At 33.8% G+C, this 17,764-nt stretch overlaps 1 protein-coding gene across 8 annotated transcripts in view; it reads left to right on the top strand.

The window, feature by feature from the left end:
• The window catches only part of NF1 (neurofibromin 1), a 250,416-nt gene that overhangs the window by 80,862 nt on the left and 151,790 nt on the right, over positions 1 to 17,764 (top strand). For 6 of the 8 annotated variants that reach the window (XM_060290048.1, XM_060290047.2, XM_060290046.2 and 3 more), the window contains 5 exons: positions 4,030 to 4,203; positions 4,668 to 4,790; positions 5,046 to 5,120; positions 6,723 to 6,752; positions 10,099 to 10,230. In XM_060290048.1, the coding sequence (XP_060146031.1) occupies positions 4,030 to 4,203; positions 4,668 to 4,790; positions 5,046 to 5,120; positions 6,723 to 6,752; positions 10,099 to 10,230 (534 nt within the window). The remainder of the gene's footprint in view (positions 1 to 4,029; positions 4,204 to 4,667; positions 4,791 to 5,045; positions 5,121 to 6,722; positions 6,753 to 10,098; positions 10,231 to 17,764) is intronic. The other 2 variants (XM_030862088.3, XM_030862087.3) reach the window with 1 other exon arrangement.

The raw sequence follows: 17,764 nt of genomic DNA, 5'->3' as shown, positions 1-17,764 counted from the left end.
ACAAGAGGTGAACATGGGAACCAAGGAATAAAGGAGCTAGAGGAGAGATCAGCAGTCAAGGATGGCTTAAGACTGCTGTCTCCCTAGAATTCCCAGTTATTTCTTTTTAAAATAAATAAATAAATAAAATATATATTTGGCTGTGTTGGGTCTTTGTTGCTGCGTGCGGGCTTTCTCTAGTTGCAGCGAGTCGGGGCTGCTCTTCATCGTGGCGTGTGGGGTTCTCATTGCGGTGGCTTCTCTTGTTGCGGAGCACTGGCTCTAGGCGCACGTGGGCTCAGTAGTTGTGGCTCACAGGTTTAGTTGCTCCGCGGCATGTGAGATCTTCCCAGACCAGGGATCGAACCCATGTTCCCTGCATTGGCAGGCGGATTCTTAACCACTGCGCCACCAGGGAAGTCCCCATTATTCCTTTATGGATAAAAAGTTATTTATCAAGAGTACCTGTTTACTAGGATAATAATACAGGCTATATGTGCTGTAAGGATTCAGATGAAGCTAGGATAGTTAGGAAGGTTTTATGGAAGAGGTATGGAACCTTAGTTGAACCTGAAACAAGAAAGGAATTTAGATTAGAGAAAGAAAGTGAGTGTTGTTCAAGCCAGGGTAATCAAGAAAATGGATATAAAAATGTTGAAGGTATGTTCAGAAAAGTTAGCTAGAGAGTGAAAGGTTCACACAGGCAGTTACAAGAAGTGAAGATGAAGAGCAGATGTGAGTAATCTGGAAGACATTGTGAGCCAGTTTGGATTTAAACTTTGTTCTTTAGACAATTAGGAGAAGTCTAAAGATTAGGGTTAGAGGTGAGATATGCAGAATAGTGTTTGAGACTGATCAAAAGGAAGTCCAAAGTGGGAGTTGGTTCAGAGGAAATATGAGTTTAGCTTTTAAATTTTTATTTACTTATTTATGTTGTGGTGAAGTAGCAAAAAATTTACCCTTTTAACACTTTTTAAGTGTACAGTTCAGTGGTGTTGAGTACACTCACAGTGTTTTGTGTTGTTGAGTTGTAGGAGTTCTTTAAATATTGCGGATATTAATCCCTTTTCAGATATATGATTTGCAAATATTTTCTTTCATTCTGTGGATTGTCATTTCACCTCAATAATGTCCTTTGATACACAAAAGCTTTTCAATTTTGATGAAGTCCAGTTTATTTTTTGTTGCTTGTGCTTTTTCTGGTATCATATCAAGAAATCATTGCCAAATTCGGTGTTGTAAAGATTATCTTGTATATTCTCTTACAGGATTTTATAGCTTTAGTTGTTTAGATCTTTGATCCATTTTGAGTTCATTTTTGTATATAGAGTAAGGGAAGGTTCTGACTTCATTCTTTTGCCTGTGGACATCCAGTTTTTCCAGCTCTCTTTGTTGAAAAAAACTGTACTTTCTCCACTGAATTTGATCATATATTTGAGGATATCTTTCTGCACTTTCTCTTCTATTCCAGTGGTCTATATGTCTGTCTTTGTACCAGTATCACAGAGTTTTGATTACTGTAGCTTTGTAGTAAGTTTTGAAATCAGGAAGTTTGAGTCTTCCAACTTTGTTCTTCTTTTTCAAGATTGTTTTGGCTTTTTGGCTTCCTTTGAAATACCATATGAATTTTTGGATGGGTTTTTCTGTTTCTGCAAAAAACACTATTGGGGTTTTGATAAGGACTACATTGAATCTGTAGAGTGCTTTGGATAGTATTGCCATCTTAACAGTGTTAAGTTTCCAATCCTTGAACAGGGGATGTGCTTCCATTTATATCTTCTTTGATTTCTTTCAGCACTGTTTTATAGCTTTCATTGTGCAAGTCTTTCATCTCTTTGGTTAATTCCTAAGTATTTTATTCTTTTTGATGCTTTCATAAGTGGAATTGTTTTCTTAATTTCCTTTTTAAATTGTTCATTGCTGGTGTATAGAAATGCAGTTGACTTTTGTGTGTTGATTTTGTATCCTACAACTTTGCTGAATTTGTTTATTAGCTCTAACAGGCTTTTTGTGTGTTTGTGTGTTATCTTCAAGGTTTTCTACATACAGATCATGTCATCTGAGAACAGAGATAACTTCTTCCTTTCCAGTTTGGATGACTTTTATTTCTTTTTCTTTTCTCATTTCCTTTTCTTTTTCTAATTGCTCTGCGTAGAACTTCCACTAGTATGTTTAATAGAAGTGGCAAAAGCAGGCGTCCATATCTTGTTCCTAATATTAGACCAATAGCTTTCAGTTGTTCACCATTAAGTATGATGTTCGCTATGGGTTGTTCATATATAGCTTTTATCATGTTGAGGAAGCTTATTCAGTGTTTCTGTCGTTGGAGGGTGTTGAATTTTGCCAAATGCTTTTTCTGCATCAATGGTGATGATTTTTTTTCCCTTCATTTTATTTATGTGATGTATTACGTTGATTGATTTTGTTGTTGAACCATTCATGTCCTCTAGGAATAAATCCCACTTGGTCATAGTATATAATCCTTTTACTATACTGCTGGATTTGGTTTGCTAATTCATGTTGAGGATTCTTTCATAGATATTCTTAAGGGAGATTTGTCCATAGTTTTCTTGCAGTGTTTTTGTCTGGCCTTCATATTAGAGTATTGCTAGCCTCATGGGATGAGTTAGGAAGTGTTCCTTCTCCTTTAATTTTCCGGAAGTGTTTGAGAAGGACTGGTGTTAATTCTTCTTTAAATACTTGATAGAGTATTCACCAGTGAAGCCGTCTGATCCTGGGCTTTTTCTTTGTAGGGAGGTTTTTTATTACTGATTTCATCTCCTTGCTAGTTATAGTTCTATTTAGATTTTCTGTTTCTTAATGAGCCAGTTTTGGTAGATTGTGTGTTTCTAGGAATTTGCCCATTTGGATTATCCTGTTTGTTGGTGTATAATTTTTCATAGTGTAATAATCTTTATTTCTGTAAAAACAGTAATGTCCTCATTTTCAATTCTGATCTTTAGTAATTTGAGTCTTCTTTTTTTCTTAATTTAGCTAAAGGTTTGTAAATTTCTTGACCTTTGCAAAGAGCCAACTTTTGATTTTGTTGATTTTTTCCCCTGTTTTTCTATTCTCTATTTCATATTGATTTGAGAACTTTCTTCTTTTTTAATGTAAGAGTTTCCAGCTATAAAATTTCCACTTAGCACTGTTTTCTTTAATTTTTGGTGTGTTGTATTTTTACTTTGATTTGTCTCAAGGTATTTTCTAACTTTCCTTGTGGTTTTTTTCTTTGACCAAGTGTGTTGTTTAATTTTTACACATTTGTGAATTTTCCAGTTTTCCTTCTGCTGTTGATTTCTAGTTTCATTTCATTGTGATCAGAAAGATTATATATATTATTTTAATCTCTTTAAATTTATTAAGACTTGTGGCCTAACATATGGTCCATCCTGGAAATTGTTGCTTGTGTGTTTGAGAAGAATGTATATTCTGCTGTTGTTGCGTGAGTTTAGCTTTTGGCAGGTTATATTCGAGAAGGTGTGTAAGTATAGATGTATTATTTTCAGTTAGGAGTAAGGCCAAAGGGAGAAATTTGTTAATGAGCTGTAGAGAGGGCTTGAGATCACAAGAATGCATAACTTTCTATGAGGAATGGAATTTAGAGCACTAGAACAACCTTAGATATATCCTTAGTTAGAAGGCTGAAGCTTGAATATAGCCTGGAGTTTTAGATAAAGATGGAACAATTTGAGATAGACATTAACCAAGAAACTATAATATTTAGAAATTAAAGATAATATAAAAAAGAGAAAAAAAAAGAATTTGATCAGCTAAATTCAGGGTTGGGAAGTCAACTGCATTGTTTGGGAAGGATGTTTTCTCATGTTCCTTTAATAATTCAACAAAGAAAGGGAAGAACAGGTTCCTTTTTTTGTATTCAAGAAACATTTAAATGACAGCTACTTAAATTATGAAATTTAAAACCACAAATATCAATTATATGTTTCTAGAGTATGATTTTTAGAGGCTAATTTCCTACTTTATTAAGTAAGTCTGAAATCTAAGAAACTGCACATATTATCTAATTGCTGTATTTGAATTTTGTAGAAGTTGTTTCTGGACAGTCTACGAAAAGCACTTGCCGGCCACGGAGGAAGCAGGCAGCTGACTGAAAGCGCTGCAATTGCCTGTGTCAAACTGTGTAAAGCAAGTACTTACATCAATTGGGAAGATAACTCTGTCATCTTCTTACTAGTTCAGTCCATGGTGGTTGATCTTAAGGTAACATGCTTATTGTTTCTCTTATACAAACTTAAAAAACGTTAAATGAAGAATAAACTTGTAGTATAAATAGTATACTAGATCACTGTCAAAGATCATTGCAACACAGAAGTTCTGAGTCTTCTTTTATTAAGTTCTTAGGACCTGCTTTTGTTACTGTTCCTCTGGCTACATAAGGTGGCTTAGAATATGAAGAAAACACAGAATGAACCCGTTTTCTTAAATTAGCATAAATATTCAGACTTGTGTTTAAAATAATGTAGAAATTTGGGCCTGAAAGGAACCATATATGGTATAGTAAGAATTTTGAATTTTGTCAGACTGATGAACCACAATATTAGTGCTTTGTCTGGGAACTAAATGTTACTGCCATCTGTGTGGATGATGTGTTATTATTAAATACTAGTAGAAAAAATACTGCATGACTGTTTAAAGGCTTTTGTTTTCTATTGGGATTTTCATAGAACCTGCTTTTTAATCCAAGTAAACCATTCTCAAGAGGCAGTCAGCCTGCAGATGTGGATCTAATGATTGACTGCCTTGTTTCTTGCTTTCGTATAAGCCCTCACAACAACCAACACTTTAAGGTGAGAGCATTGGTTTTGATCCAATTGTGTTTACTGATGCTGTTGATCCTTTTAAATGTGAAAAGAGTAGAAAAATGAATAGATTACACCTTTATCAGTATTGCTCATTATTATATGTTAAAGTTAATTTAAAGACCTTAAAAATTTATTCTATTTTAAAAAAAACTTTCTTTTTGTTGTTCCTTTTGTCCTCATATATATTACTATATATTTTTCTCATAAAAGTAATAATCATTTTTTTTCTTTCCTCTGTAGATCTGTCTGGCTCAGAATTCCCCTTCTACATTTCACTATGTGCTGGTAAATTCACTCCATCGAATCATCACCAATGTAAGTCCAAAAGGTATTGCTAAATTACTTAAAAATTTTTTTTCTTTACTCCTTTTTTATTTCTTTTTAAGAAAGACGTTTTTGGTTTACAAAAGATTTTGAATTTAGATGTATGATATAGGAAGATTTCTTACACATGATTCTATCTAATAACTGATATACAATTGTATTTTTCATATTTAATCTTGACCTCAGGGCCCTTATTGAGGAAGACGGAGTTAGTGGGATCCTTTGGAAAGATTAAACTTAAAAGATATTTGGATCAGAAGCCCTTGAGAACAATGCCACTGAAAATATAATTTAACATTTTCATCCCAAAGCTCTTCACATATTATTTTAATACTCTTAGCCCTTTCCCAGCATTTGATACGTTCTTACTTGTCACCTTACTGTTTAAGTTAAAAGTAGTAGTATTTATGTTGTAGCGCATTATGTATATTAAAAAAATGGTGAGACCATATTTGATTGCACTTTTTAGTCTTCCTTAAACAAGTGAAACATTAACACTTAGAGGTGTTTACATGATATAAAAGCATATCAGACAAAATAAGCAAACTTATTAAAAGGTACTTGTGAAACCTTCGACTCTGATGTGAGTACATCAAGTAGAAAGATAGTAACCGTATTAGATTTGGACCATGGATTTAAAAAATTCTGTTCTTCTGATCATATTTTGAAGGTCTTCAAGTGTTATTTACCATAGCTCCACTTTTATCCATTTTTAGATATTCACACGTAAGTGTAAATTGTTCAACTTTTTCCTGTTTTCCTCCCTTAAAAAGGACTTTAATCATTGATAACTTGGGTATATTTGTCCTCTTTATAATCAAATTTCATTTTAAAAGAGTGTCTCTAGTGAGTTAAAAATATCCTTCTCACCTTCATTTACCTTGGATGTATTGAACTATATCAAATTCTTCCACATTTTCTTTTATCCATTCCTGCAGAGGAATAATAACTGTTAATAAAACTATGTAGTGACACATTTGGTTTTTCTCAGTGGGGTGCAAGTAGCATTTTTGGTCAGGACAATCTTTACAATGCAGGACTGCCTTGTGCATTGTAGGACATTGAGCATCCCTGGTCCTCATTTCATTAAATACCTTTTTTGCCACTTCCCTCCTCTCCCATCTCTGCCCCCAGACACTATGAATAACTAAAAATGCCTAAGGGAATGATTCCTCTCTCAGTTGAGGATCAGTTATAGGTAGAAGTAATATTAACTACAGTTTTTTGCAAAAGGGAAATTTTAATGAATCTGACATTGCAGATAAGGTATGTTTGTATTAAAAACTTAGAAAAATTTTTATTTTGCTTTTGCCAGTGTAATGAACTAAGACATTGTACCCTTGTTTACTTTCAAGGCCATTAATTTAAAAACAATGACTTTTACCCTTCATGTTTATGTGTAATTCAGAAATAAAATACTATTACTTTTTTCTCCTTTGGTTTATAATACTAAAAACATTCTGTTTATTAGAGTGGATGGTTTACATAAATGCTTAAAGCTTGTATTTAATAAACCCAAGTGTATACTTTTTTGATACTCTGTGGCTAGTTACTTTAATTGTGAAATATTTTTGTCTACAATTGAATATATAGAGCACTTTCAAGCATGGACTTGGCACTGCTGTAAGTGGCTGAGCTGCTCCTTTGTGGGTTTAAAGCATGCCTGGAGTGGTACTTCATGCATGCCTCAATGTATATGGTGAAGTGGTTGTGCATCCTTCTGTACTCTAATGAGTACTGCATGTGTGAAGGTGGAGTGTGTCTGTATCAGAGGCCACATAAATACGAAATCTATTTTTATAAAGAAAAACCTATATTGACTAACTTTTAAAATATTAAGTGTTAGTAACCTTTTAATGATTAGCTTGAAAAGGAACATAAATTTGAGTCTATAAAATATCTTTTATAGTTGGACCTTAGATAATGATACTTTATTACAATAGATTGTTTGATAAATTGTTTCTTGTTAGGGTTTTTCTTTCCTTTGGTTTGAGGCTAAGAGATATTGAATCTGAAGTAATTTCTGATTGAAAAGGACTGTGTATAAAGTAAATATGCTAATTTATGGAATTGACTGTTATAGAATCTCACTTAATGTAGATATTATGGAAATATCCTGTCTTGAAATCACATAAAATTTTTCTTAGATATTTGGACTCCTAATCTTAAATTTATTTGTAGTATAAGATTTCCTTTTGGGCTTCCCTGGTGGCGCAGTGGTTGAGAGTCTGCCTGCTGATGCAGGGGAGGCAGGTTCATGCCCCGGTCCGGGAGGATCCCACATGCCGCGGAGCAGCTGGGCCTGTGGGCCATGGCTGCTGAGCCTGCGCGTCCGGAGCCTGTGCTCCACGACGGGAGAGGCCACAGCGGTGAGAGGCCCACGTACCGCCCAAAAAAAAAAAAGAGATTTCCTTTTAAATGATTCTTGGTTCAATACACCTCATAAGTTTTCTTCTTTCTTGCTTTTTCAGCCAGCTCACAGATTTTTTAAAATTACCACATTCTCAAATTAGATAAATGATGTGGTTTTGAGGGTGTATATAGAAGTAGTAATGATGTTTGCAGTTTTGTTTTGCTTTCGTGAAACATACTCATGTTCAGTTCATAAGTATTGTGTTTAGGTCTAAAAGAGTCCACTGTTTCTTCTTAAGAAATCTGAAAATCCAGTCACTATTTGAATTTGATTATAATTTAAGCTTTTATCAGTTTCTAAAATGGTACGTTTAGTACCATCACCTTTTTTATTACGGAATGCCATAAGATATGAATTGTAGTTAAAAGATCTGTGTTATGTGCTTAATCTTTATACACTTCCTTTAGGTTAGATTAGATATGTTGTTATAATTGGGCAGTTAAAGAAATAATATATACATATATGAACCAAATATCTCTCCCATCAGTGGAACATGCTATAGCTGGTATAGTACTTAGTATTGTTTTTTCCTTATGGCAGTTGAGTGTAGTTTACTTATGGATAGTTCACATATTGAGAATGAGATGATCTCATTCTATTGAGTGGGTTTGGTTGAAGAAATTATTTCCAAGGCATGTGAAATTTATTGAAATAATCTTGAAGAATTGCCACATGGTTTGCTTATATTATGAAAGTATTGCCATTTGTTTGGCAATGAACTTAGAATTTTCAAGGACAAAAAAGAATAAGTCTACCTTAGTTGACTGGTTTCAGAAAGGACACATTTAATAACTGCTTGGAAAACTAAAATTTTTACCAACTACATAATGTCTAGGTTTTAGTGCCTATTTTATTTGAAAGTGTATCTTTAAATTTTACTTTAAAATGAATGATTTTATATATTATGAAAAATAGAAATTTTGAAAATAACTAAATCTTAAGTTAAAATCAAGTTATTTAATAGGGTATACCTGGTACCATGATACAATTTCAGCAGCTGTCAAAATGACATAGTAGTTTGGATAGGATGTTACATGGGATGCATATGTCTTTAGTTCAGCAGTTTCTGACAAGATATTATAGGGTCAGTAGAGTGAGGACTCTTACCTCAAAGCATTTTGTGATTATTCAGTCTTTGTTACTTTAAGCTGATTAACACAAGCTGTATAAATTAGTAGATATATGGAAATCAAGGTGTATTGATTGCTCTGTGCAAGTCAGGTGACCAGATTGACTAACATTTAAAGAATTCATTATATAACGAAACTAATAAAACTTGATCATTTGTTAGGAAGTAAATTAAGAGTTTGAGAGAAAAATAGAAACAATCATACTATCCAAATAAAAGTATTTCTTCCCTCATAACTTAGGAGTTTTTTCATAAATGGAGTTCAGTATTGATTGTATTTTATAAATTGGTTTTATAGTATACTATACAGTAAATAGAGTTTGTAATCCAAAATTTGGGGTTTAGGTAATATAACCTGATGCTACTGTAAATATTCTGAGAGTTATGGCTAAAAAAATTAAATGGTGAGAATTTAATTAGCTTAGTTTCAAAGTAGAAGGAACTTGGGCATAGGATGTGAAGCTATCACATCCCCTTATCTAGTGTTTCAAATTGTTCTTTCAGGTATTTCTTATAGCAGGAGTTTTATAAATTGGAAGCCTGTATTTTAAGTCATCCTATTCCTTGCATACTCTCTCTATATAGTGAAAATTCATCCAGTCATTTTTGTATTCACTGATAGACAAACTTAATAGTTTTAGTGATTTTCATAATTGTCATTTTCCATAATATAGTAATTAATTCATTTAAAAGTAAAAGATACACTTTCAAATAAAATAGGCACTAAAAACTAGAATCAAAGCTAAATAAACAGGTTAAACTGTAGAAAAATATTTACATAAAATAATTACTTAAAAAAATATTTAGCTATGATCATTTTGTCTTTGTGGTGATCGTTAGTCTTCTCATGTATTGTGCCATCATTGCATATCAATTTAAGATTATAGGTTTACTAATAGCTTTATCTCATTTACTAATTTCATGTTGTAATTATCATTGTTTGTCTGTAGGCATATAAGTAATGGTTTATCACATATTCCTTCAACACTGTGTTGAACCACTAATCTCTTTTAAAACTGATAATAGAATTCTTGCCTTGGGAAATATATACTATATATGCATATGTTTCTGAAATGTGTAAAACATTAAACTTATAAAAAAGAAAAAGATTGCCTACAGAATTAGCCCTCTAAAAACTTTGTTTTTCAGATTCACTAAATTATCAGTGAGAAAAGACAGTCTCAAATGCTCACGCTTACGTAGTGAGGGATTTGTTTCATGTTCATTATGATATTTTAAAATAGATGTATGGTTTGGTGTTTGAATTAAAGACATTACTTGAAGACTTTGGAAATCATAGTGTGTGTTTGCATGGTCTTAGGAAATTTCTCACAAAGTGATAAACCATAAAACTACAGTGATTACCAGAGCATATAACTCATGCAAATTTGGACTTTTCCTTTCTTATGGTCTCTGTTTTTCTCCAGTCTGCATTGGATTGGTGGCCTAAGATTGATGCCGTATATTGTCACTCAGTTGAACTTCGAAATATGTTTGGTGAAACACTTCATAAAGCAGTCCAGGGTTGTGGAGCGCACCCAGCGATACGAATGGCACCGGTAAGATTAATCGTGAATTTTGAATTCCACCTTCTTGCAGTTGCATTTTCAGTGCCTTTATCCCATTCTTGCTGTTTTGATTTTTTTAGAAAATCAAATGAGACCTTTCTTTTCGGTAAGTATTGTGGTATGTTGAATACTGCAATATTGTTGCAATACTAGTTAATGATGTATGTTTTCCACTATTTCAGTGAGTTTAACTTACTTTTCTTAGAGATATTTTCTAACAAAATGCTGTTAAAGTCTTAATGAATGTCACTTTTTCTTTCTTTTTTTAGTTTCTTTTTCCTTTAATCTTTCCTTATGAATCAAAATATTTTGATTAGCTCCTCATCTTTTGGGGGTGAGTAAGGGAAGCTGACTCCTGGGTTAGAGTGAATGTTCCTACTAATGCACAGTTTTGCCCATTGGATGCTGAATATTGCACACAGGAAATTACAAATAAAATTTAAAGTTTATATTTAAAATAAAAATATTTCATATTTCATTAAACATGCTTTGAACATTAAAAATGACAGGCACTTTGATATTAAAGTTTGACTCTGTTTAAACTTAATAAAAGTAGATATTTTCAAATAAGCATTCTCACAGATTAATACTCTTAATTTGGAAACTCAAATAGAACCAATTTAAAAAGACAATTAGAAGATGGTAGAAGTCATTTCTTGGTATTCATGTATAGCCGGAGTATTATACATGGCAACTCTTGACATCGATTGGTAGTGCTTTGTCTTCTGCTTCTTATTTTCTATTCTTTTTGGCTACTGTCGCTCACATGGTCAGATGCCAACCAGTCACTGTTTTGCATGGCAGTGGGCAGTGGCTGTATGTATGACCATTGTAACTACCTCAGAAAAGTCCTTGGTTTCTTTGACTTTTCTGTGTATAGTTACCATTATAGTCACATCATGTCATTTCACATGAAAATGTGGCATGTGGCATGTTTTCACCTATTGGTTTTAATAGTAAATTAGCCACTTCACACTTAAAAGATAATTTAAACAGCTTTCTTCCTGGCATACATCTCTTTTTCCAAGTTCCCTCAGTCAGTAAAATATTTTGGTTTTATACAGTTCTAGTTCAGTCTGATCCAGTTGTCAGCCATTGTTTCTGAGGATTGTTTATCTTAGATGTTCAAATAGAGAAGTTTGCTACACCATATATTTTGGGATTATTTAGCCCAAAAAATTATAGCCAAAAGAGCATGGCAGTCATGTTTTATTAAATAAAATGCAAAGTTATCTTTAGTTTTCGTAATGCCAAGTACTTAATTTTTTAAAAAAATGAAAATTTCAATCCAAGTATAAATCAATTGGAGATAAACATAAATAATAGCTACTTAAATGTTATTAACTTGACATTTATTTTTGAAAAGTTTTAGAAAATGACTTAAAATAAACTTTAAAAATTATTTACTGACCTATTTATTCATTCCAAATATCCTCTGGGAAGTTAGAATTTTGACTTTTTAATTTAATTTAATTTAATTTAATTAATTTATTTATTGGTTGTGTTAGGTTTTCGTTGCTGTGAACGGGCTTTCTCTAGTTGTGGAGAGTGGGGGCTACTCTTCATTGTGGTGTGGGGGCTACTCTTTGTTTTGGTGTGCGGGCTTCTCTTTGCGGTGGCTTCTCCTGTTGTGGAGCACGGGCTCTAGGCGCGTGGGCTCAGTAGTTGTGGCTCGCGGGCTTAGTTGCTCCGCGGCATGTGGGATCTTCCTGGACCAGGGACTGAACACGTGTCCCCTGCATTGGCAGGCAGATTCTTTTTTTTAAAATTAATTAATTAATTAATTTTTGGCTGTGTTGGGTCTTCGTTGCTGTGTGCGGGCTTTCTCTAGTTGCGGTGAGTGGGGGCTACTCTTCGTTGCAGTGGGCGTGCTTCTCATTGCAGTGGCTTCTCGTTGCAGAGCATGGGCTCTAGGTGCGCAGGCTTCAGTAGTTATGGCACGTGGGCTCAGTAGTTGTGGCTTGCGGGCTCTAGAATTCAGGCTTAGTAGTTGTGGCACATGGGCTTAGTTGCTCCACAGCATGTGGGATCTTCCCGGGCCAGGGCTTGAACCTATGTCCCCTGCATTGGCAGACAGATTCTTAACCACTGTGCCACCAGGAAGCCCAGCAGGTGGATTCTTAACTACTGTGCCACCAGGGAAGTCCGTGAAATTTTATATGTATATGTATTTGTACATAATGGCCAAGGGACAGCTTCCTGGCTGATACTCTTTTTTTTTTTTTTTACTTTTTATTTTATATGGGAGTATAGCTGATTGACAATGTTGTGATAGTTTCAGGTGTACAACAAAGCAACTCAGCCATACATATACATGTATCCATTCTCCCCCAAACTCCCCTCCCATCCAAGCTCTGGCTGATACTCTTATCAGGGAAAATAATCATCAAATCTACTATGAAATAATTTTTTAGGATAAGAAAATGCTTCAATTTGGATGATCCTTAAGGTGAATCTTATCTCTCTTAAGCCTGGTGAGTGAACAGTCTGACAACACATATAGGAAGTATCAAATTTCCGCTAGCTGCCAAGCACATTGTTAATGCTGGGGAAGCATGATGAGCTGAACAGTCACAGAGATGCCAGTCTTGTAGGTTTTGCTTGAAAACTTCTAATGAAGAGCCAAGTACAGTGCCCATAAAGTCTGGAAACAGTCAAATATACATAATGAATGGTTTAGAGATACTTCACATCAGGGTTTTCCAACTTTGGCACTACTGACATTTTGGCATGGTTAATTCTTTGTTGTAGGGGACTGTCCTGTGCATTGTGGGATGTTTAACAGCATCCTTAGCGTCTACCGACTAGACACCAGCAGCATCTCTTGCCCCCCAGCCAGTCATGAAAAACAAAAATGTCTACAGACATTTTTCAGATATTCCCTGGGGAACAAAATCGCCCCCAGTTGAGAGCCACTGTATGATAGGATATATTCAGTGGGTTGTTCTTATTTGCATTGCCTCAGATAATTTGTGGCTCTGATAAACCTTAGCTTTCAGTTTGCTGCAGAATTAATCAAGGATTTCATTGTGTCAAGTTAAAATAATATGTGTTTCTAGGCTTTACAACTACTTTGTATTTTGGATTTGGATAAATTTCTTTCTGTAAAGAGCCAAGTATTTAAAAATTTTTCTCCAACCAAGATCAACTCATGTCCCTATCACTCCCACCTATCATAATCCTCTCTCTTTTTTTGGAGCTCTAGAGAACCCTTCTGATTCTTCCATAAGACAGCACTGCAGGGGGGGTGGGATTAATTGGGAGGTTGGGATTGACATATATACACTATCGATACTGTGTATAAAATAGGTAACTAATGAGAACCTACTGTATAGCACAGGGAACTCTACTCAGTGCTCTGTGGTCACCTAAATGAGAAGGAACTCCAAAAAAAAGGGGATATATGTATATGTATAGCTGATTCACTTTGCTGTACAGTATAAACTAACACAGTATTGTAAAGCAACTATACTCCAATCAAAAAAAAAAAAGAAGCGGCACAGGAGATCAAATAAAGAAAACAAGCTCCATACACACACACACACGCACACACAAAGACAGCACTGCAGATATTTGAATAAAGTTATACTGTACTGCTAAGGGTTCTTCAAAAGTGTGTGTAGGTATGCACTTTGTTTCCTCTGTTTTTACAGCTAAGGAAACTGAGGCACAAGTACTGTTAAATGAAAGACATATCATCACATGGTTAGTAAATAGTCAACATTCAGTCCAGTGTCTTTCCAGTTCTTCAGCTGTCTTCCCCTACCCTTGTTTTAGCTTGATGAAAGCAGGAGCCTTGTCTGGCTTGTCCAGCACCCAGTTCCTGGTCCCTAGAACAGTATCTGGCATGTCGTAGGCATCTAGTACATATTTGTTGAATATCTTACTTGACCTGCTTTCAAAACCCTCCTCCATCTGGTATGCTTCTCTTCTGGAAAGAATCTTCGTTGCTTTTTTTCAATGAAAATGACATATTAAGGTCTGAGTTTAGTGTTCTAGATGTGGTATAATAATTGATGAAAACTGTTAACCTTCTGTGTCTGCATATGATGTTTCTACTAATACAGTCAAGGATTGCATTATTTTAGATTAAGCTTTTAATCATTTAAACTCTTTAGCCTTTTCCATATGAACATTGAGCCATAGCTTCTCCATTTTGTACTTTTGTAGTATTTTTAAAAATTTGAGATATTTATCTCAGCACTAATCATTTATGTTTTAAAAATAAGATAGCCTGTTAATAATATGTGTAGATTCTGCACGAAAATTTTCCTTCTTAAAGGGGATCCTGGCTCAGCACATGCTTCCTACATGCCTATAATTCAGTCATGGCCTTAATTAACTTAACAGATGGTTTTGGCCCTTCATAAACACCTGAGTACTCTGATTCATGAATTTTTTCCTGGGCACGACTGCCTCTCCTCTTTGGCCAATGTGCATATACCAGGTTGGATTCCTACTATTGTTTGCAATGTGGAAGATTAATTAATAAACTAATGGATGGTTTATTTTTCTTACATTTCTAGCCAAGAAATATCTTTCTTCTTTAGCATGTTATTTTTGACTTTAGGTAACCCACTAATGGTCACTAATTAAAAGGTGTTTGAATTGAAAAATTTATTTAAATTTTTCAAGTCTTTTCCCTCAGTTTTATTGAGATATAATTGACCCACAGCACTATATGAGTTTAAGATGCACTGCATAATAACTTAAGTTTCATATAGTGTGAAATGATTACCACAATATGTTAGGTTAACATCTATCATTTCATATACATACAAAAAAAAAAGAAAAAAAGGTTTTTTCCTTGTGATGGGAACTCAGGATCTACTTTCTTAACAAGTTTCCATACAGCAGTGTTAACTATAGTCATCATGTTGTACATCCCCAGTACTTATTTACCTTATAACTGAAAGTTTGTATATTTTGACCATTTCATCCAATTCTCCCAACCTCTACTCCCTGTGTCTGGTAACCAGAAATCTGAGCTCTTTTTCTATGAGTTTGTTTTTTGTTTTGTTTTGTTTTTAAGGTACCACATATAAGTGAGATCATACAGTATTTGTCTTTGTCTGTCTGACTCATTTCACTTAGCATAATGCCCTCCAGGTCCACTCATGTTGTCCAAATGGCAGGATTTCCTTCTTTTTTATGGTTGAATAATAATCCATTATGTGTGTGTGTGTGTGTGTGTGTGTGTATGTACCACAGTTTCATGACACTTGTTTCCATGTCTTGGCTGTTGTAAGTAATGCTGCAGTGAACATAGGAATGCAGATATATCTTTGACATAGTGTTTTCATTTTCTTTGGACAAATACCCAAAAGTAGAATTGCTGGATCTTATGGTAATTCTATTGTTAATTTTTTGAGGAACCACCATACTGTTTTCCCTAGTGGCTGTACCAGTTAAATCTCACCAGTAGTGCACAAGGGTTCCCTTTTCTCCACATATTCACCAGCATTTGTTATCTTTTGTCTTTTTGATGATAGTCATTGTCTCACAGGTGTGAGGTGATAGCTCATTGTGACTTCATTTTCCCTGATGGTTAGTGATTTGAGTACCTTTTCATGTGTCTGTATGTCTTCTTTGGAAAAATGTTTATTCGTGTCCTTTACCCCTTTTAAAATTGGATTATTTGGATTTTGCTGTTGAGATACGTGAATTCTTTACTTATCTTGGATATTAACCACTTATCAATTTATGATTTGCACATTTTTTTCCATTCCCTAGGTTGTCTTTTCATTTTGTTAATCATTTCTTTTCCTGTGCAGAAGCTTTTTAGTTTGAAAAACAACACCCCACTTGTTATTTTGTTGTTTGTGCTTTAGGTGTCATATACAAAAAAAATCATTGCCAAGACTCATGTCAAGGAGGTTTTTTTTTCTGTTTTCTTCTGGAAGTTTTATGGTTTCCAATCTTACATTTAAGTCTTTAGTCTATTTCAAGTTAATAATTGTGAGTGGTGTAGAATTTTTCAAGTTTTACATTTTGTATTAGGCAGCCATGCTGGAACAAAATTTGTATGCTGCTATCTGAGATTGATATGATATTATCAAACTATTATTTACTTTCTGGAAATGGTTAATAAGTGGATAATTTTTATATCTGCTAATTGTTCTCTGCTCCGTTTTCCTGTGCAATGGCTGCATCATGGAAGAACAGTTACACTTAGTGACATTTTAATAAATAAATTTGTTTAATGAAAGTTTTACCTTGATCTACAGTGTTACTTCGACTTAGAATGAAAAGAAGTTTAATGGGAGCAAACAGTAAAAACAGCATTTATTAAATGTATTTGGTAGGACGTTTGTTGTGGGATTATAAATATAAAAGCAACTTGTTATTTGTAAGTTTTGCTATTTATTTTCTGTAGTGACATTCCTGTAGTATATTAGATAGTTTTTCTTCCACACTGAGGACAAAAACCTTCAGTGTTCTTGGGCATAATAACAAATGCATTTCTCACATGTAAACATTGACAATAATTGCTGTATGTTATAGATATGCATCTCTACTTTTTACCTTTGAAGGTCAGCCTTTTACAAGGACATTTTTATTATGAGTCCATAGATGCTGGATATTCTCCTGTGTATTTGCATATAAAAACATACATGTCAAAAGCATACATTTTTGTTTCCTTTTAAAGGAAAGGGGGAAATGTTTTGTAAGAACAGATAGAAAGGTGGTATTGGATCCAGAATATAATTGTTGGATTTCCAGTTGAATAACATCCATAATTATAGTATTAACACAGCATCTGCCATAGTATCTCTGTAATTGAAACACATTTTCCATGATTTAATTTTTCTCAAAGAATTCTTTCTCTGTTTTATCAATGTTCTTCAGGCAAAATACATGCATTCTGTAAATTGAGAGAGATGGAATACCATTAAAGGAAAAAGAAAATCTTACAGTTAAACTGTTAAATACAGAGATTGCCTGTATAGCATATTTCATCAATTCTAAGAAGTACCTATTTAACATTTCTGAAATTGGGGTTCATCTTATTTGTATGATGTCTTACAGTTGACAGTGAGTTTTCATTCCTTGTGGTACATAAAATGATGATGCATCTTACAGTTGATAACATCATTGATTCTATGAAATATTTGTGTATACCTGTATGAGATGTTTTGTTAAATGAGTTGCTTACTGTATGTATCTGTGAGATCTATAGAATAAATATTTTATCTCTAATATTTTCACATTTGAAAAATTGTTTTTAACATAGGAGTCAACCTTATATTAAAGCTTTTAGTACCTTAGCAGATTTTCACTTAAACTTTATTAGATTATATAATAATGTTGCAAAAATAATTTTTGTTTGCTTTTCAAGCTTAATTATATTCATCTTGTGCTTCCTATGGAACGTTTCTACTAAGACTGCACATTTGGTGGTGTAAAATATGTCCTTTATTTTTCAAAGCTTTTTAAAAATAGATTTACTTGAAAAAGCTGAATAGCTATTATCCTGATTCTGATGTCTGATTCTTACAAGGTGAATGTCATGTTTTTGTTTTTA

This window comes from Globicephala melas, chromosome 20, assembly GCF_963455315.2.
Source record: "Globicephala melas chromosome 20, mGloMel1.2, whole genome shotgun sequence".
Lineage (NCBI taxonomy): Eukaryota > Metazoa > Chordata > Mammalia > Artiodactyla > Delphinidae > Globicephala > Globicephala melas.
Note: the sequence above shows the minus strand (reverse complement) of the source record. Positions and strands in the feature narration are given on the sequence as shown.